This window comes from Monocercomonoides exilis (assembly GCF_001643675.1).
Source record: "Monocercomonoides exilis strain PA203 chromosome Unknown scaffold19-1596985, whole genome shotgun sequence".
Taxonomy (NCBI): domain Eukaryota; phylum Preaxostyla; order Oxymonadida; family Polymastigidae; genus Monocercomonoides; species Monocercomonoides exilis.
The window spans coordinates 721923-743229 of NW_027150564.1; the positions used below are offsets into that span (position 1 = coordinate 721923).

At 43.0% G+C, this 21307-nt stretch overlaps 3 protein-coding genes across 3 annotated transcripts; 1 reads left to right on the top strand and 2 right to left on the bottom strand.

Moving 5' to 3' along the window:
• The first annotated feature begins 1777 nt into the window (after nucleotides 1-1777).
• On the top strand, nucleotides 1778-7670 carry MONOS_3316 (uncharacterized protein). The gene is made up of 3 exons (XM_067873308.1): nucleotides 1778-1894; nucleotides 1971-7194; nucleotides 7319-7670. Exons 1-3 carry the CDS (start codon nucleotides 1810-1812, stop codon nucleotides 7452-7454), a joined length of 5445 nt encoding a protein of 1814 aa, XP_067728475.1. The 5' UTR covers nucleotides 1778-1809; the 3' UTR covers nucleotides 7455-7670.
• A 202-nt stretch (nucleotides 7671-7872) lies between these two features.
• Nucleotides 7873-19256, bottom strand: MONOS_3318 (uncharacterized protein; the record flags this gene model as incomplete). Its single annotated transcript, XM_067873309.1, has 2 exons — nucleotides 7873-19040; nucleotides 19241-19256. The coding sequence occupies 2 exons, from the start codon at nucleotides 19254-19256 to the stop codon at nucleotides 7873-7875; spliced, it is 11184 nt and encodes a 3727-aa protein (XP_067728476.1).
• A 146-nt stretch (nucleotides 19257-19402) lies between these two features.
• MONOS_3319 (UV excision repair protein RAD23) lies at nucleotides 19403-20828 on the bottom strand (the record flags this gene model as incomplete). Its single annotated transcript, XM_067873310.1, has 2 exons — nucleotides 19403-20668; nucleotides 20742-20828. 2 exons carry the CDS (start codon nucleotides 20826-20828, stop codon nucleotides 19403-19405), a joined length of 1353 nt encoding a protein of 450 aa, XP_067728477.1.
• Between the last annotated feature and the right edge of the window lie 479 nt (nucleotides 20829-21307).

Here is a 21307-nt window from a genome sequence, read left to right on the forward strand (position 1 = left end):
TTGTTGAGTATTTTTAAATATGAATTCAAGTGGTGGATGTTTAGATCAATATGACGAATATAAGAAATCGGATTCCTTCAAGAAATTGGTTGAGAAAATGAAACCTACGTTTGACACGCTTTCAGATTTACTCAAAGTGAAAGTTGATGAAACAAACATGGCCAATATACAAGATTCTCTCACAGTTAAGATGTTAAAGAAGTAAGACAGGAAATATATTTCATCATTTTATTTTTCCATTTTAAAAATTTCTCCGTTATTTTTCAGGGGACTTAGTGACGAAGAAAAAAAAGGAAGAGAAGAGTTAATAAAGGCTAACCATGAAAGTTTGAACTCATTCAGAAAATATTCAAAATAAATGTTACTTTCCAAATATGTTTTCTCTCTTTCAAATGAATTTCTTCTTCTTTTTTGTACAATTTTTTTTGATGCATACTATTATTCACAGCTCGTTTGCATTATTTTAATGTTGATGACAGAAATTGGCTTAAGGCATCAAATGGCCTAATATTGCATGAGGTCTGAAGTTACTGAAAATGTTTTTTTTCCTATTAATTTAACATATGCTTTCTCTGGAATCTTCAATTCCCGGACTGTTTCTTTCTTAAATAATTATTTTTTTCTATTTCAATTTCTATTTCCATTGCTATTTCTTTTCTTTTCTTATGTTGGAAACAAATAGTTATTTGTTCTCAATGCGAATGCAGACCTTAAAGCGCCTTCTTCGTCTTCCAATCAAAACACCGAAGCCAACAGCAACACAAGCAGATCCTCATATCCCTCCAAGACATCACACTACAAGAGAGCCCAAGCAGAAGCCCCGCATTCAGGGCGCCGCCGCTATCGCCTGTACTCTGCACACGACTCCACAGTCTATTCAATGTTGCATACATTTGGAATAGATGTGCCTGACTTTCCGTATTATGCTGCTGCGCTCATCCTCGAACTCCACGACGGGAAGCCTGAAGAAGAACAGAATGGAAATGGGGATGTGAATAACACCAGAAGCACAGAAAATTTAGGAGGGCAAGAAGCATTTAGTACCGCAAATGAAGCACCGTATGTCAAATTCTTTTACCAGAAAGAGGAAGAAGAGGCTCGCAAGGGCAATCTGTGGGATCAGTTTGCTCCATCGTTCTGCTCAAACAAGAACTGCCCTCTTGACGAGATTGTGCGGAACTTTTCTGATGTTTTTATTGATCCTGCAACAACTGGGAACGAAGCTCATCCGCTGCACAATTACATCAAAGACATCTGCCGGCCGAGAAAGAGGCAATTTCTTCCTCTTGAGAAGCAAATTGTGAAAAACACAGAGCCAAAAAGGAAGCTGGATACGGCCTCAATTATTCTTGGAGCTGTTTCTGGTTTATTTATTATATTGACATGTGTCTTTGCTATTTCCTGCCACATTCATATTAAAAAATTATCGAAACGTATGCAACTATTGTGATTATTTTTTTATATAATTCTTGTAATCTTTCATTTTTAAAAAACGATTTGCATGTCAACAAACATATTTTCTTTTCGATTTGAATGACCATGCAATTTATTTTTTTGAATTTTCTATTTCTATATTTTATGATATCTGATTACAGGTTCTGAAGGCTATGAGAGTCTTTTGAAATCGTGAAAATAATTTTTAAGTGAATTCTTTCTTCTGTCTGAGCGTATAAAAGATTCTTATTTATATTCTTTCATATCAGGCATATCACAAATTATCCATATTTTTTGTTTGGACGCATGCATTTTTTTACGAATTCAATCATCAAATGATAAAATGGGCACGATCTAAGCGTTGAAATTGTCAAAATGTTTTCTAACAAAATTGAAGATGCAACGTTAAATAAGACACTTACAGATCGAACAAGCGCGCAAATATGCAATCCATCTTGCGGTACAAATAATATTTTAAAAATTTTATGACTTCAACTTTTCATTATTTATGAATTGTGCTTTTTGATTCACAACAGTTAAACAAACGCCTGAATCCCTAATGATTGAAGAATTGCAATTTCCCCCAGATGAACTTCGCAGATCTTTACCATCAAGGCCTTCTGTTCTCAACAAAAAAGTTAAAACATTAGATATGGGGAAAATGAAAAAAATAGAAGGCTATAAACCTTATCGTCAACCATTGCCTCAACTTCTGAAAGAAGGGCAACATCTGACAGCAAAAGATGGAATTATTCCATCTTATATTCAACCAGCACTACCATCATTACTTTCTCCTTCTGCTTATCTTGATTTTCCTCAATCAGACGAAATGACATCATCAGTTCCAACTCCAAGAGGATTTTCTACCCCACGAGAAACATCTGTAAAAACATTAAATTCCATTGCTAACACAACCGTTCATCCTTCGTTATCAAAAACAAGAGGATATGAAGAAAATGGATTTAATTCAGAAGAAAATTTAAAGTATTCACTTCAGCCTCATAACTCAAGAACTGATATTTTTTTAGAAGCCTCTTCAACGACGAATCGCGAGCAAGAAAATTCTTCAATAAAAGAAGGTTGTTCGAACATTGCTCAGGATGAAGAAATTAATACATTTTCAAACAGTTCTGTTTCTCCACCTCCAAATGCAGTTTCAGATTTCATGCATCCAGTTTCGGCTCCATCATCATCTCGTCGTAACAACATGTCTTCTCAGTCTTCACTGAAACCACAAGACGCAAACCAACTTAGGATTGAAGATTCGAGCAATCATCTTTTGTCTTCAGCATCAACATCAACATTAAACGAACTTGCACAAAAAGAAACGTCGATGATTGCCCCACAACCATCTGATCATTCACCACCACCTCTGACCCCTTCTTCAATTGCAGATGGAAGAGCAGAAATACAGATTCGTGAAGATGATGAATACGATGTTGAAGACGAGGAAGCAGAGAAAAAGTTCATAAGTCAAGAAGATAACAACGAACAAGATGAATCAAATGAAGCAGAAGAACAAGCAGAATATTCTGAACAAAGAAAACAAAGAAAGCAGAAATCAAAGAAAACACCAAAATCCAGACCTCGCCCAAAGGGACAGGCACAACAAGATAACCTCAACAAAGCATCGAGAGAAAACAGAGTCAAACGCTCAGAAAAATCAGATGTTCTTCGTTCCCGTTCCACCGAGCGCTCCAAAAATCACCCAAGTTTTTCTTCCTCAACGACATCTGCCTTCAATGGTGGTGCCACTTCTCTCAATCAGCTTGCCTTCGACGACATCCTCGTCGCCATTTGCACAGGAAATGTGAGTCTTCCTTTGGAGTCGTTTGTTATGGCAGCGCGCCGCGAGGCTGACAGGAAAATGGGAAAGAAAAGCGGACTTTTCACAACTTCTGCTGCGTCTGCTGGCGCAACGTCGTTTTCAGCTGCATCTTCTCGAATACCCTTTGCAGGTGCTTCTCCGCTGGCTGGCATAACTTCTGGTGCGATTACGCCGCTGACTGCAAGACAATCTGTGAATGCTAAAGGCGTTCCCTCACTTTCTTCTTCGAGGCTGCCATCGCTCCATTCATCAGGCGCTGTCACATCGCGCTCAATGGTACAGGGAAGCACACAGCGATCAGCCAAAGGAGCAGACGGCTCAATGACCACGCGTTCTTTTGTGCCGTCGCTTGGAAGGCAGGTGAAGCAGATGTACAGAACGAAAGAGCCGTGGAGTGGAAGCAGAGCGGTGGGAAGGGCAGGGAAGAGCAAAGATGAGGAGTACAACGTGTGGGACCACTATCTGTGGAGCAGGAGCATGCACCAGTCGGCGGTGGAGAACGAGATGATGCTGAAGAAGCTGATGCCGCATGCGAGAGAGAATGTGGTGGAAGAGTTTGACAAGAAGCTAAAGCGGATGTCTGTTGAGTTTCCGTTCATGGAGAATGCCTCAGAGACGATGAGCCGCGCACAGACGCTTGCTGCGAAAGGCGAGGCATCGCTGCACGCCACAAAGGAGATCAGAGAGAAAGAGCTGACGACTTTGCCGAGTGTGGCAGAAAGCGGAGACGAGCCAGTTGTTGACAGAACAGTCACAACACTTAGCTCGCTGATGAATGCCGATGGAGGAGAGGAGAAAAGCCAGACGGAGCGTTGGGAGCCGAACCAGTCCATTTTGAAGCACTTTAATCTTCCCGAAAAGGAGCTGACAGAGCATTGGAGGCGAAGTGGAACAGAAGATGGGTCTCAGACGCAGAAGGACATTGAAAGAGAGAAAGCGAAAGAGCGAGAAAAACTAGAAGCTGAACTGAAGGAGCGTGAAGGCAGGCTTCAGATGCTGGCAGACGAGGCTGAAGAGAAAGAGAAAAGCAAACGAGAAAAGGAAGCGAAGGAGAAAGAGGCAAAAGAACAGACGAATGCTGTGTCGCCTCTGATGATCCAGTCGTCTGTTCCGACAGCATTCACACCATTGTTTAATGTGACACCAGCCATCACGTCAATGACAGGAATTACGCCAAGTGGAGGATTGGATGGGTGCGCTGACAGCAGTTTAATTGAGCAGGAAAAAGCGAAAGAGCTAGAAAGATATTTGGGAGGAGCAGAGGAAGATGCAGACGACGATGAGACAGCAGAAGAGAAAGAAGAGAAGCGAAAGCGAACACTTATAACACATCTTACCCCATTTACGAACAAATCAGATTCAGCCACGCCTTCTTTGCAAGTTCCAAGTGGAGAATCACCGATGGGTGTTCAAGGCAACATTAGTGAACAAGAAAAGCGGATGCAGTCGAATGACGCCTCTGGCAAGTCAGTGCGGAGCGATGTTCGCTCGCCCATCTCTCCTCCTTCGCAATCAAATCCGCAATCGTTTTCAGAATCGCCGACAAGCAACACGCCATTTCAAATGCTTAGAACACAACTGGGCTCAGCCACTTCCACAACAGGGAGCTTGATTCCTTCTTCGTCTTTTTCTCAAAAGAGGAAGAGGAAGAACGAGCTGGATTGGATGTTATATCTGCACAATGTGATGAAGGAAGACGCTGAGCAGAGCTATTCAATCAACTACGACTATTTTGGGCGCAAAAAGAAAGAGACAAAAACGAATTATCCAAACAATAACGAAGCCAACAACGAAAAGCAGGCAGCAGAAAAGCATTCAGATAGACACACGGGAAGTTCGGACTCTATCAGAAGGAGGAAGAACAAAGAACACAATGACGAGGACTCGACAAGCGAGGCTGACGTGACGCTCAACGAAACCAGCCGAGAAAGAAAGAGCGAGCAGCATTCGGGTGCTTCTTCTCCTCTGCGCAAAACAGCAGACAAACAGACACGAAGCAAAAATGTGGAGACTCACAGCGAAGAAGTACAGAATAACGAAGGAAACACGCAAAATGCTGAGCAAAGCGAGGGAAAAGGAACAGAAGAGCCACAAAGAACACCAAGAGTTGGAGAAAAGCCTCAAATACACTTTGAGCGGAAGCCTTCTGCTTACAAAGGGAATCTAGCAGACCGGAGAATACGAAAGCGCTTGTCAACAGACGTTTCTCAGTTTTTGAATGAAGAGTCGCAAATCGTGTCGGCAGGAGAATTTTACACACATCCATCGTCTTCTTTTGCTTTTGACCCGAATTCGTCGAAGTCGTCCTCTTCGTATTTTAAGGGCCATGCTTTTCCTCAGCCGCCATCCACACCGCCAGCATCACGCCAGGCGAAGATTATGAAAAGAGAGCGAGAATTCCTGTTTGGTAGCGGCAGTTCACCAGAAAGAGAAGGAGAAACAGGTTTGAATGGACAAGGAAGCGGAAGTTTGACTGAAAGAATGTTCAGTTTGCCGAGCGACAGGTCAACAGGCGAACAAACTCAACGAGGCAAAAGAAGAGAAAAGACGAGAACAAGCTTGGAAGAACTGACGGCTCGTTCGTTGCGCTCAAGAACTGCTCCATCGATGCATGCGTTCCTCCCTCCATTGTTCACTGTAGACGACACAAAGGAGAAATACGGCAGTTCTTCTGAAACACCCAATTCTTCTTCTGATGTTGATTCCATTTCACCACCTCCACTTCAATCAAAATCCTCTATCATTTCATCTGATCCTATCAGCCAACTGATATTTATTCCATCTATTTTCCCAACTTCACCCACACCAATGCCCGATTCTCCATTTGAAGAGGAGAAAGAAGAGAAAGAAGAGAAAGATGAGCAGCAACCAACGTTCACACCAAGTGTCCCTCGTTCATCTCAGCCTGCTGTCCCATCATCGCTCTCAACTTCTGAATCCACACAGATCCAGCGGCCCACCCCTCGCACTGTTGCCCGCCGCACTGGAAACGGCGCAGGCACCATCGCATCGCTCTTCTCTGCAAATGCGCTCGAACACGCCAGCGGGGCAACTTTCTCTGGCGTACCGCATCCATTGTCGAGGCGTCGTGTCTACCAGCCGCCGTCGCCTGAGGAGACGTCTACCACATTTGCTCGTTATGCCTCGCTTGTGTCGATGGAGCCACCGGTGGCGACTTTGGACGAGCTGATGGAGATACACACAGACGAAGACACAGCACAGCTGAGGAAGCTGTATGAAGAATCAATTAAACTCGATGAAGAGGAGGAGAAGAGGAAGAAAGAAGAAGAAAAGAGAAGGAAAATGGAAGAAGAGAAAGAAAAAGCTGAATGGCGCGTGGGAGACGAAATAGAAAACAATGAAGAAGAAGAGGAGGAAGAGGAAGAGGAAGAAGAAAACGATTCAGAGCAGAATGAGAAAGAAAGAGTGTTTGAGCCTGATGTTGTGCTCGATCCGGTTGCAGAAGAATACTTCCAGAAGCATTCGCCAAAACCGCCTATGCAGCCGATCGTCCCCAGAAACAGGTTTTCGAGGACTTCTGCTTCAGCTACAAGAGCAGTCTCATCTTCTCGAACAACACGTACACGAGCCACGGCACTTGGCATTCCTGGAATGACAGGGATTTCAAATGGAAGAAACGGCAGCACACTGAACGGCACCAGGAGCAGATCTGCGAACGGGATTGGGCTATTTGGAAGCGATAGCCGTTCAGGCAGCGCGACACCTAATCTAATCTCAAAAGGGAAGACAATTACAAGGAGGCAGATGAAGAGAGAAAAACCATCGTTCACTGTCACAGATCTGATGGGAATGGCTTTGGAAGAAGAGAATGAGGAACTGCTGACAAAAGAAGAGAAAGAAAAGAAGAAGAAGAAAAACAATTTTATTTTGGAGGAATTGAAGTTGGCTTCATCAATTCGTCCGCTTTTATCGTATGATCATTTTTTTATAATTATCGTACCTATTTTTTAAAATCATTCTTTTTTGAACATTCTTATTATCAATTTGATGAAAATTTATAATGTTTATTTTCATGTATTTTTCATCATCAACTAGATTTTTGCACGAACGAGAAGAGCCTTTCCCTGCTTTCTTGCTCAGAATGATACCAAACCATCCATTCCTAATTCGCGTGTGGAAAACTTACGAATCAATTCCGCCTTACCCGCCTCCTGTTTCCTATCCTGCGTAACAATGCTTATTTGTGTGTTGTTATGCGAACAAAAGATTCATTCGGAAATATTCTTGATGCTGATTAATCTTTGTAACTGAAAATTTACTGATAAAGTGGTACACACACTTCAGCCATTTTTATTGAATTGATTTATTTCCTTTTCAGTTTATGTAATTATGTATTAATCAAATTTGTTTTTACAATTTATGTTAAAAGAAACCGAAAGCTGCAAAATAAGAATTTCTGTTTATTCTCTATAATTTCCTTTAAAGCAAAATACTTAAACAAAAAGCTTTTCCCAGAACTCTAACAAAAAGTGGGTATTGAAATATAAGACTTGACGTTATAAATGAAGTGCAAATGTAATACATAAACGAAAAGCCTCAACTTTTTATTGAAACAAAGATAAATATTATAAAAGAAAGCTCAAAACTCTTCAAACGTCCTTTTGCAGTTCATTTTCATTTTGAGATTGCTCATTGGCTTGCGACTCAACCCCAGACTTCTCTTCCACTTTCATTGCTTCTCCAATGTGTTGCTTCGATGCTGACGCATCTTCAACAACTTCTTCTCCCTTTTCAATTTTCTTTGAAGTTGGATCACTGTTTTTGATTTCTACCTCATTTTCTTGCTTTTCTACCACATGCTTGTTTTTCGCAATTGGAATTCTCTTCATTCTTGTTTTTTTCATCTTCCGAAAGCTGTCCTTCAATTTGTTTCTCTTTTTATTGGTTGCAACCAGCTCATCGTCCGAAAAGCACCCAGACAAATCCGACAGCTGTGCCAGTGTCAGAGCACGAAACGGCTGAACAGAAAACATCGAGTTGTGTGTTTGGTCTGCCGAAGATGAAAATGACGGAGTACCAGAAAGTGGTGTTCCTTGCACATTTAATTGAGGCTGTTGCTTCCGTCCGAGTAGAAGTGCAACGCCATCATAGTCTGCTGTGTTTTTTGAGTCAGACAGAAAATCATCGCCTTCAAAAGCACTCAATGAAAGAGAAGCTGACAGCGACTCTTTTCCTCGCGTTTCGTGCCTGTTGAACATCATCAGGTTCCGAATTCGGACTCCAATGTTCTTTCTGTCCAGATACATTTTTCGTTCAGGAGCTTCCACGCTAAATTCCGTTTCATCGCTTTTTGCAGGTGCAGATTGATTGGAGCTGTCGTCTTTTTCTTGTTTGAGTGATTCATTTAACGAATGAACGAAAGAAATAAAGTTTGCATTTTGCTGAGCATTTGAGTCACTTTCGACTGTTGATTCTTTTAAATGAAGAGCTATTGCTGAATCAAGAGATGGCTTTTTAAACATCTGAGCTGACGAATCCTTTGGAACATTCTCAGATTCTGAACTATGCTTTGCTGAATGCTCTGCTGAGCTGATTCCAGTCTGAGCAAACAAAGAATTGCTTTCCATTGTAAATGAGTGAGGAGACGAAAACGGTTCGCTTTCACCTATTCCTATTGAACGCGAAGAACTAGAAAAGAGATACGGAATCTGCGACAGTACATCAGATTCACCCAGTTGTTCAAAGTCATCACGCTCCCAAGTTCCTCCTCTTTCTGTTTCTGCACCGTCATCGCGAGAAGTCTTGCTGTATTTCTTCCATTTCCATCCATATCCCCTGTTCCTCAGATAGCGATTCCTTCTCTTCCACAACCGGCCAAACACCCCGAGACGTCTGTGTTGAGACAAAACAGCATGACTATAAGGGATATATTGAACATGAGTGGTTGCATGGCCATTTCTATGTGCATGTGAGTGCTGGTAATATCTGTGCGGGACAAGAGGCAACATCAAATGATCATCTGTTGGTGATGCTTGCTGTGAATCTTTCGTTAAAATGACCTCAGAATGCGTCAATAGCGACTCTACATTTTCGTCGTCTGCACTGTGGCTGGTGCACACAGGAGTGACTGAAGGAGAAGCACTGGGTGTGCAATTCGGAGGGTTGACATCTGTAATTGGACCGACATCTTCTTGGATGGTCTGAATGTGACTCGCAACAGCCGCTGTGATAGGCGGAGACGGTGAAAGAGCAGTGGGAGAGGAGAGAGAGGACTCCAGAAATACAGGAACAGAAGGAGGATAACGCAGGACAAGCTCATAAGACTGAGAGGAAGACTGATGAGACTTAGCATCTACCGTTGTTGGGTTCGGTGGAGTGAATGAGGAACGCTGAATGATTGCAGCTGTTGTTGTACCAGACGACGAAGAAGACGAACTTGAAGCAGAAGCAGAAGAAGAAGATGACGAAGACGCTGGATTAGTAGAAGAAGCAGAAGGATCAGCAGATGCTGTCGAAGTTGGATCTGCTTGGATGAAGCGATTTGGTGAGTGCAATGCTGTGAATTGCTGTTTGCTCAAATCTCTCCCTGTTGGAGGCTCATCCACAGTCGCAGCAGACTGCTTGCTATGAAGCGCATTCAATGAATCTTCGCAATGTCTCAGTGCAAAAAAGCCCTCAGACACACCCAGAGAGCGATCTCTGCGCAAGCGAGAATGCTTTGATACAGTTTGTCCATCGGTTAGCAAAATTCTTTGAGATTTCATCTGTGACCTTGGCTTAATAGTGGCAATAGGTGTGGATGTAACCTTTGTTGCTTTTTCGTTATTATCCTTTGGAGCGATGTTGTGCTCTTGTTTTCTGTTGGTAAGCGGTAATTGGAGTTGTGGGGAGAATAGAATTGGAATTGCAGTGTTAACATCCGCCTGATAGAAGGAATGCACTCTCTCATTTTCATTTGCAGGGGCAGTTGTGGTGTGACCAGCATTGACATGGCTGAGTGGAGTGGAAAGAAGTGTGGAATTGGCAGCAGAACTTGTGGTGAATGAAGTGGATGATGGAAGCGTGGAAGAGCTGGCGTCAATGTATGGAGACGAAAGAGGAGACGAAATCGAAGAAGAAGAAGAAGAAGGGAAGATTGAGCTAAATGGAAAAGAACGATGAAGCTGGAATGCAGACTTTGGTGAAGATTTTGGAAGAGGAGGCGAAGAAGATGATGAAGTGGCCAAAAGAGAAGAATGCCCCGAATAGGCAGAATAAGGCTGGAATTTGTAGACCGTACGTGCTCTGGGTGTCATTTGCTGTGTCTTTGTCTTCTCTAAGTGAGAGAAAGACTGAGCATCATCCGCATGTCTGTACACAGATGCTGCTAATTTGTGCTCTCCTGGTGCGAATCGAGTGTCAGAGCTGATGTTTGTGGAGGTTGTTGCTGCGTCCGCAGCAGATGTTCCGATGAAGCCTTTGGATGTTGTGGCTGTCACTACAGACGTGCGGGTGGATGGTATCTCAGCTGGTAATGTTGCTGTAACAGTCGCAACTCCATTCTGTCTCTCGCTGCGCTCATTGTACGATGAAGACAGCATCGGCACAAACAAACTAGGATTTTCAGTTGTCAGAATGCGACGATGTGAACGGGTTGGTGAAGTGCGTGCTCCATCAGACGAAGCTGGGCGCACTTTAAAGTCTGAATGTGATTGCGTCTGATGTGGCCTGTCTGTTTCTATTGCAGGATAGCAAAACTGCTGAGCATCAGACACGTTTTCAGATTCCTGCTCTTTCGTGTTTGGAATGGCAGAGTTTGCATAAATTTGTCCTTTCCTCTCATTTGCGTGGTGATTCATGTGCTCATTGTTGCTGTTGCTGCTGTTGACTTTTACATTTGTGTTTGTTTGTTTTGTGTCTGTTGTGCGCAGCGGAGATTGGCAGTTGACTGTTGATGCTCTGTTCACAAAAGACACATATGATGCTGGAAAAACTGATCTGCGGTTGGAATACCGTTCATTGCGACTCGGAGCCATCAAATGAATCCTTTCGTGTTGAGTGTAATAGTCTTGATAGTATCTTGAATGCCCTCTTTGCGCTCTCTCGTGCTTAGATGCTCTTGAATGGTGTTGATGATGAGCCAAATTGCGATGGTTGCCATTGTGATACGCAATGCCCTCACCTCGCAAATCTGATTCATTGCTCGATGACTCAGTTACAGAATAAGTTCTGTAGTTCGACTGAGGCGATGCAATCCCTTCTGAAATGTCGAATGAGTGCAGAGCACGTATTGTGTCACATGCATGTGACATCTGCTCAGAAGGGGCGATTGACACAGACGGTGTGAGGAAGGGTGTTTGCCTTTCATCGCAGACAACTGCCCCTGTTGTTCCTAAAGTGCTTTGTGGGAGTATCCCTTCGCTGTCAGATAGCTGAGACACCTGCGATGCAGTGAAAGTTGAGCTAGGCCTTTGAGGATGAATCTGTTGATTTGCTAATTCGCTATTTGCAATGAAATGCTGATCATTTTGTGGAACAACATTTGCATATTTGTTATCAGAACGAACAAAATTGATGTGCTGGAAAAGGTGACGAGGAGAACTTGGATGTGTGGTGCTTCTGCGTAATGAATTTGGTGTAGTTGTGAAATATTCATCACGAAAATGTGATTTGCCAGAGGCAGCAGCCTTTTGTGATCGAAGCATACGAATCATATCCTGCTCCTGTAAGATGTTTTGTTCTGACATTGCCAGATGTGGCATCCTTCCAGAATGAGCTTCTGGGTCAATGTGATTATCATAGGCAACCCAGTAATTCGTTTGTGGCTGCAGATAGCCAGGTGTTAAGCTTTGCCAAGAAATGGATTCGGGGGATGAAAAACCAGATTGCTGTGAGTTCCAGTCATCGGGGACATATGGAACAGATGTGATCAGATCATCGCCAAGAACCTGTGAATGATTCAGCATGATAGACGGGTGACGCTCGCGATAATAGCTGCGGTGGTGCTTACCACTCGAAAAGAAGGAACCAGTCATATTTGATTCATATTCTGATTGATGTGTTATTCTGTGCCATTGTGAATCATGTGCCTTTTTCTGTCTTTTCATCCGCTGGTCGCTCCGCAGCTGCCTAATCAGGAGCATCTCCATCATCATTTGCAGAGACTCAACACGCTTTCTCAAGCTATTTTTCGAGGATTCGCTGGACAAATCAGAGGAATTTACAGAAACCTCAGTTTTGGCTTTCTTCTCACCAAGTGTCATTTCATCGGTCAAAGCTGGCATTCTGCCATTCACTTGAGATCTGTCTTTTGCTTGTTTGATTTTGTTGTGCTTTGCTCTTTTCTGTTTTTCCTTCCGCTTTGCCTGCTCTTTCAGACGCTCTTCAACAAGATACTCCATCAAATACGTCAACCGCTGCTGAAGCTCATCATCTTTAGAATAATCTCTTTCACTGCCTGAAATTGAAGAGCTGTATGATCCACCACGATAATATGTCATTGGCCTTGTTCGTCTACCATGTCTATGCGTTTTGGCCGAATTACTTGAAGATAGCGATGTTCTTGTTGCAAAGCTGGCTGTTACTGAAGGCGAACGATCATACGATGTTGAGTACTGGCTTCCCCACGACGAGGTATCTGAATCATTGCACACACTTGAGGATTCAATTGTGGACGAAAGATCAACCAGCTCCCACTCTCTTCGATGGACAGACGACGCAAACGAGTCAGAACCTCCGATTGCGTTGTCTGTGCGAGCAGGAAACGCACTTTTGTCTGATTCTGCGCTGCTTTGTGAAGAAGAGTCGTTTCTGTAGCCATCAAATACTTCATCACAAATCACTTTTTGCTCTGCTTTTGGTGCTTCTGCAACTCTTTTGCTTCTTTTGTGTTTATTTCCGTTTCTCCGGCCTTCGTGGAACATGCGCTCATTTTGGATGGGATCAGTTGCTGTTTCCTCGCTCGATTCAGATGAGTCACCTGCCTCTCTGGTGGCAAACACTGGTCTTCCATCAAAGTTTGCTGTGTTCATTGCAACACGCATATCCTTCACAGTTGCCACTTCTCTCCTCATTGAGTGCATCTTCTTCCTCTGTGGTTGCACAACAGAAGGAATCGCCATGTGCTGTGAAGGGTGTTGTCTTATGTGTGATAAGTTTGATGAGTTCAGAATGACTGGTGGCTCAGATGTTCTATCTGATGATGATGATGAAGCAGCTCCTGATGCTTGCTGAGCTTTTGAATGAGAAAATGGAACAGTCCGCGATAGCAGTGAATATGATGAAGCAACAGCATAAGGATGCTGATTTTGAGCCTTTGACACCTCCGCAGGCATCTGAGTTGCTCGAGAATTGGATACCAGCAACGACGAAGAAGGCATCTTGCGTTTGTCCCTCGGAGTTTTGAATGCATCGCTTTTGTGGCCGAATGAAGGGAAAAGAGATGAGTCGTGAACAGTGTGCCGATGACTGTGGCGAGGTTGAGACTGAATTGCACTGAAAGCAAATGAAGAAGAAGAAGAAGATGACGACGACGATGATGAAGAAGAAGATGAAGTTGGAAAATGATTGAATGTCTGATGCGAATGAACATCTGACTGTGTGCTCTGCTCAGCAGGTGTGACAATCGTGGCTGCTTCTGATTTGATCAGTGGAGGCGACTGCGGCAGATGCATACTGGGTGACTGATGGCTTCCTTCTTCTTTCTCAGAGGCTGCGTCAGAAGATGGGCAGGAAACAGACTGAAGAGCCAAAAGCACAGCAGGGTTGGTTTTGTTGCCTTGGAACTCTTCGCTGCTGTTAGTATCTGTAAATGGCTTGTTTGCTGACTGCTTTTGGGAGAAGCGGAAATCGGCGAGCGTGGCGGGAGAGGAAAGAAGTATCAGAGGTCGAAAGTCATGCGCAGAAGAAGAAGAGGAGGAGGAAGCCGAAGCAATCTGCGCGAAAGAAGGGAAAGTGGAGGAGGACTGAGACGATGAAGCTGAAGGGGGAAGCGTGGACGAAGATGCATCCTGTGGAATCATACCAAACATATTTACAGAGCCATTGCTGTCTTTGGATGTGAAAGGTGTGTCAGCAACATTCGAACTCAGCTGAAGCGGAGGCTCACTCAAAAACGATGATGAATGTTTGCGTTGGAAGCAGCACGATCCATCGCTTTTCTTTTCACTGGCATCGAATTCGGCATTTTCATTTTCTTGATTTTCGTTCGCTGGCGTTTCTGCAGTGTGCAGTTTTGCCTTCTTCCGCATCGTATCTGAGTTCGTGTCAGTCATGGCAGTGCATGGCAGATGCGAGTACTCCAAACAGTTGTTGTTGGCCTTTGTCTCACTCAGCGACGTTGGAGACTCTGCTGCTTCTTCACTGAGAAGCAAATGCGCCCCGCTCAGCTGTCTTCCAGGGGGTGATAGAGGAGGCGGCAGCACAATCGACAGCGACGAGGCAGGCTGGTTGTAGCGGCTGCCGGGCGAGTAAGGTGCTGTCGATATGCGCTCCATCGTGTGGATGCTCGCCGAGCGCTGCCGTGTCGTTGCAGACATCACTCCGTATGCTCCGTTCAGTTCAGAATCGAAGTGCTCGTTGGTTCCAGTCCAACTGCAGCTGTCCGACCCACTCGTGTTCTGTTTGCTTTCAGAAGACAGATAGCTTTGCTTTTCTGTGGCTTGCTGTGACTTTGTTTGATCAGCGTTGCTGGCATCTTTTTCTTCTGTTGCGTTGCCTTCTTTTGTGACTTGATTATCAGACGGAGGAGCAAAACCAAACCAATTTGTAGCATTCTTCATATTCTCTTCATTCTTCTCCTCGCTTTCATTTTCATTCGATTGTTCATCGCTCTCTTCATCGCTTCCATCCGAAATGCCATCTGAAAATGTCAGCTCAGATCCAGTACTTGCAATATCCTCCTCGCTTGTGGAAGAGTTATCAGAGTGAATGCTTTGTTTGTCTTCTGCTTCTCTGGCTTTCGATTCAACAGGCAGCTTCTCGCCTTCCTCGTTCTCTTCAACAGCAGCAAGTGTCGTCATCAGTTCGATCTGAGAGGACTTCTTTGCATTTGCTGTGCTGCCTTGCAACTGCCGATGTTCAGCATCAATTGGAGGAAGAGTGCTGAAAAGCGACAAAGTGATTTTCTCGTCTTGTGACGTTGGAATGCTAAGGTCTGCGCTTCTGGTTTCTTCTTCTGCGCTTTTGTTTGTGCTCTCTTTGGCTGGCAAGCTGTCTTTTGATTGTAGCAGCAGAAGATATTCGTCACTCTCCAGTATATTTGACAGGCTAGTCTTTGCAGTCAATGTCCGTGTTTCAATGTCGCCTTCATTCTGCAGCGACGACTGGGCCTTTTCAGGATCATCCAGTTCTGGCAGTGCGTTCTCTATGGATTGCCTTGTGTCTGCAGTTGAATGGTTATCATCTTCTACCAATTTGGGAATTATCAACTGTTTGTCTGTTTGCTCTGCTTCTGTCGCTTTCAAGGAGTTTGCAAGAGCTTCTGTTGATTGCGCACCAACTGGGATAATCCGAACTTCAGTTTCAGCAGAAGAAAACGAAGAGAATCTTCGAATGTCAAATGACTCTGCAGACACTGTTGTGGAGCTTGAAGCATCGACAAGTGCAACTGCGTCAAATGAAGCAGCGGATGACCCAGAGCTAGCAGTTGGCTTGTTTGGATTTTGATCAAATTGCATTTCATTCTCATTGTTCAGCTTTGGTGGATTCATATTTGTTTCATCTTTCAGCTCCTTCATTTGCGCCTGTTGTTGCACATCTGAACTGAGATCACTTGTGAGTTGTACCTTTCTTTCAGATTCATTTGAAGCCTGTGCAACTAAGACTTCTTCTTCACTTTCTCCCGTTTCTCTTCCTCCACTTCCATCAGGTGAAATATGATCACATGTAGTGACCGCACTTTCATCTGAGCTTGACACATTGGATGTCAAGTTAATTGGCTCAGACGCAGAAACAGCCAAAGACGAGCTTCCGTGATGAATGTGCGAGGAAGACGAGATGTCTGCAGAATGAGCAACTGTTAGAAAGCCAATTGTCTTCGAGTTTGGAAACAATCTAACATCATGTGCTGCACTGTGAGAGACATCATTAGCACTTTCTGTATTTATTGCCTGGATGTTACTCTGCTGGATTGCTTGCTGTAAAGCTCCGCCTTTTCCATCTGTCGAAGTGCTGAACATGGGATCAGCACTTGATGCAACATATGAATGCACATGGGTCGGTGAATGGTACATCTGATGATGGTGGCGGTGGTGCCTTGGTGGGAGCAAGTGCCGTGAATGAGAGATTGTGTGTGGAGGGCGCACCTCAGCCGACATCGGTGGCTGTGGAGGCCTGGAGAAGTGAGGCAGAATAAGGTGGGAGTGAGAGACGTGATGTGAGGCGGTGCGGTTAAGTGTGTATGGAAGTGGATAAATGTAGATGTGCTTGTTATTGATGTTGTTGTTGCCACTGCTGCCGTGACTGTGATTGTGGCTGTGGCTGTTGCGATGGTGTGCAGATGAAGTGTGGAGCAGAATGTCAGAAGAGTCAGGGAGATAAGACGGAGAGTGATATGAATAGCTGAAAGTGGGCGAGTGATGTGTTCTGTGCCTCCGATGCCTGTGCTGACGAACTGTGTGTGCAAACTGCTCTTTCAAAAGCGCCTTGCCCGCATCGTCCATCGTGATAGCATGTGGAGATATGTGTGACATCCTCAGCCTCCGCACAGGTGTGAGGAAGTTCCTGTGCCGCACATCAGCCACAGTCAAGTGCTTTGTGTGGCTTGTTCTATGTGCTTTTCTGTGTTGCGTACCGTTCTTGCTGTTAGGTGCTGTGTTGAGCTCTTCTACAGCGCGTGTCTCGGCTGCTTCTCTTTCGAGGAATCTGTTTTGAGGGCGTTGCGGTGACTGAAGAGATGGCGATGAGACAGAAAGAGCGAAGGATTTGACAGAACGAGGAGAGGTCAGCTCATCCTTCTGTGTTCGTATCAGACCATCAGCTTGGCTTGCTGCCATCCGCGTAGCACCAAGAGAGTTAAAAGGCTGAGGATTGGCCTGCTCTTCTTTTGTTGGCACGTTGAGTGGCTCATCCATCGGAAATGCAGCTGTTGACATCCGACGCGCAAGCAGATTAGACGGCTCTTGTGTTGCTTCATTCATGTTCTGCTCGGACAATTGGGGAGGCTGCTCGAGTTTGGAGGATGGCTTTGAGAAGGCCATGCCAACTGGAGGAGAGGCAAGGATCATTGAAAGAGTCGGATGCGATGAGGTTGCTCGTGAGTTGATGGGAAGTGTTTGCACCGTGAGCGCAGGTGAGGCGTTAGCAGAAAACTCAACTGGAGAAGAAAAGATGGAAGCGGCAGTTGAGGTTGAAAGAGAAGAAGAAGAAGAAGTCGTTGATGAAGATGAAGACGACAATGATGAAAGTTGTGTGTTATAAAATGAAGGTTGTGCATTCTGAGCAGTAATGTCTGCTCTAACTTTATTTTCGAGATTTAATTGCTTTTCTATGTTTCCATTTGAACTGTCACCGTCTCTATTCTGAGTTGGACTAGCAACAGACTTCCCATCCGCTAAATGATTGAGAGCTGATTTGAGAGCAAGTTTCTGCTCTTCTATCTTTGAATTGTATGATTGCATTTCCTCGCCATCTGTCACAGAATGAATAGCATCTTCGTGTTTGCTGGTGTGTGAAATGTTGTCTGAATAGAAATACGAGTGTGAGTGACTTGAATGCGGAAGGTGGCGTGCTGCTTCGAGATGGAATGGAACAATCGAGGCAGAAATTGTATTGCCTAACTTTTGAGACAGATGCGACACAGGCGAAGATGAATGATGAGATCTGTGTGCTTTCGACTGAGAGGAATATTCGACCAGCGATGAAGACGGGTGGGACGTGAAATAGTTCATATTTATTGGCATTTCGTGATGATGTGCTACTTCGAAGTCTGATGAAGAAGGCGAGTGTAATCGCTTTGCTGCAAATACTGTCTGAACTTCATCCATATTTGCATTCTGACTAGGCTGTCTCCATTCAACATATCTCCCCCGATGATGGCGATGATACGGAGATGAGCGTGATGTTGATGAAGAAATGGATCTTTGCTTTTTGTGTTTATGAATTTCATGAGAAGTTTGATAACGCTTTTGTTTAAATGGGGTGGCGTTAAGGCGCGAATGATGGCGAGCTCGATGACTCCTTCGTTCATGATGTCCGAAGCGAGCGTGCTGTCCGATCAAAATAGTGTGCGGAGCTCTAACTCGTTTGTAGGTTTCATTTCCGCTCAGTTTTCTTTCAATTAATTGATTTACTTGCTCATGCTTAGATATGTTGGAAATTCCAAGCAATTTTTGAGATGTTCTTTGCGGTGAAGAAGATGAATGACGCAACAAAACATGGTTGTAATGTCTTTCAACTGGTTCAAAGCTGTTTAAAGACTGTGAACGAGAAGAATGATGAGATCCAAGAAATGCTTTACTTTGAGAATACATGCTTGCATGCGAGGAAGCTTGCGAAGATGAGAGAATTTCTTCCTCGTTAGAGATATTTTGTTGGTGATGCTTTGAATGGGTTGAAAGTTGATGAAGCTGAAGCAAAACAGGATGATGCTTATTTTGCTTTCCATTTCTATGTTGAGCGTGATGGTGATGCGCAGCATATGCATCAATATCGGAAATATCTGAAATATGGAAATTTGCCAATCGCTGTCCATGAACAACGGAATGAGCATAACGATTTGGCTCTTGTTTTTGTTCTTTCTGATCAGGAAATAGTAGCTCCTTCATGTGTCTTGATGCATCTGGAGAAGCAGAATGAGCAATAGAAGGAGGTTTGTGATGCGTATGAGACGCATCAATTTCTTGATGATTTGACATCAAAGAAAATGTGAAAAAAACTGATCTTCAAAAATGGAAAGTGGTAAGATCGAAAGTTTTCCAATGATTTTTTTGTTGATATTTAATAATTCAAAAGTAATATTATCAATATTATCAAAACTTGTTCCCAACGAAAAGCGAATTAAAAAAAAAATCAGTTCAAAGGAGATCAAGATGAACAAACCGCATTTGATATGCATCAAAAATCTTGATAACAAAAAAATTTTCACTCAATCCAACAAAAATATGTATTTGTAATGAAGCAAAGTCGTTTCAAAAATAGCATTAAATCGATGAAAAACATAAATAATTTTTTTTTCATTTACAAAAACAAATGCAATTCTCATCATGAACCAAATATAAAGTTAATTGCACTTTCAACATTTTTATCGCAGGCAAAGTATGCTTGAATGGCAACCTGATCAGAAGCACCAGTGACAAGCATGATATGTTGTATATCTTCATGTTCCTCTTGTGTAACATCCACAACAACTTCATTACCTGCTTGCTCGATGTGTTCTCCTTCCTGCCCAAACAACCCAATGGTGTGCTGCCATCTTTGCCTGCGCCGCCTTCTTCTGTTGCTCTTCTCCCTCAAAATGTCCAGAAACTCCGTCGGGTCGCTCAAAACAGCCTTCGCAAATTCTGGTTGCTGCTGACGCATTTCATTCAAAATGACTGAAACCGAATCAGGAAACTCGCAAAAGACGTGGCGAATATCAGCAATTTGGGGATGGTCGCGAAACTGAGCAAGCATTTCCGCGAGAGATTGTTTACTACTTTCATCCTCTCTCTCACTTTCAGCTGCACTTCCTCCGGCTTCTTTTTCTGCTTCTCCTCCTTCATTAGTTGAACTTGAGTCATTATGAAAAATACTGTCTGGGCTGTATGTGCTTATAATAGCTTCTTCGTTCAAGGTGGGAGGTAAGGCAAAGAACAATTGCTGCTCGTCTTCATATTCATCATCGCCTTCTTCGCTTTCTTCTTCCATGTCTTCATCATTTTCCTCTGCAAGTTTTTCACTTTCTTTAACAATTGGATCAACTTCTGACAGTTGTCTTTCAATATCTTCTGGTATTCCATTCATCAAATATTCAATGGCTGTTGCAACTTCTCCAAAAGACGCGCGCAACGCACGCTGCACTTCGCTATGCTCAAATCCCATTCCCACAAGCTCTTCAACTGGATTGTTTTCTTCTGGTAAGGGTTCTTTATCAGACAATCGAGCATTTGAAGAATATGAAGGAGAAGAAGATGAAGAAGATGAAGGCTGTGATGACGATGATTCAAGTGTAGGCAATGCAGATGTATGTGAATGTTTGTTTAATTCTTGAGGTTGAAGTGGAGAGTTTATAACTTGATGAGAAGGTTCTTCCAACGTTGAATTACTTAAATTGTGAATTGATTGAGATGAAGTGAAGCGTTGATTAAAAGAGTCAAAAGAAGAGTCTTCACCATGAAGATCATGATCTCGTGTACTTATGCTCTCCTTTTGTTGGCTCATTATCTCTTTCTTATTTAAATCTTCACTGCAAATCGGTTGTTGAGAACTTGCTTTTTCTTCTTTCTGTTTTGATTTTCGGGTAAGATATATGAGCTTTGTTCCTTCATTCTTCGTAGCAACATAAAGCATAAAAATAAAATAAAATAAAATTAATCCCAATGCAAGCAAAAATATCTCACACAATCGAATATTCCTCAACACTCTTTGAATCACAAAGTTGCTTTCCATTTAAAAATAGCTTTAAATCTTCTGGTTGCAAGTTAAGCATTTTTGATAGTTTTTTCTTGACTTCGAAAATAGAATCATTTTCAGATATTTCCAAAGGAAGTGTTTGCGATAAAAGAGAACTCAAAGTTATGAGCATTTTTTAAAATCAAGTTCCTTGGTATCTTTTTAGAAATAAATCAAAAATTTTGATTGCGATTTTCTTTAAAACTCTGTCCTTAAAAAAAAAGAAGTAGAAATTTCAATAATAACGTATTCTGGGATATTCATGTTTGTTTTTTTTATAAACGCTAACTTTATTATTGTTATTCATGATTTTTTCAAAATATGAATAAATATTAACAAATTTTGTTTTCAGTCAGATCAGTCAAAATATAAGGATAGATTTATTATTTTTCTTTTATTTTTCGTGAATTGTTGCCGACTTTCTCGGAGAGAAAAAATAATTATCTAAAAACGATTTATATTCATTACAGAAGATACTGCGATGTGTATGCTTTTAATACTAAAGCAGTTTTATAA

What these genes read in the sequence shown, in the direction of transcription:
- MONOS_3316 (XM_067873308.1), top strand. Translation starts at nt 1,810, where the DNA reads ATGTTTTCTAACAAAATTGAAGATGCAACGTTAAATAAGACACTTACA. An exon ending in AATATGCAATCCATCTTGCG is followed by an intron (nt 1,895 to 1,970) that starts GTACAAATAATA and finishes GATTCACAACAG; the next exon opens with TTAAACAAACGCCTGAATCC. An exon ending in TCAATTCGTCCGCTTTTATC is followed by an intron (nt 7,195 to 7,318) that starts GTATGATCATTT and finishes ATCATCAACTAG; the next exon opens with ATTTTTGCACGAACGAGAAG.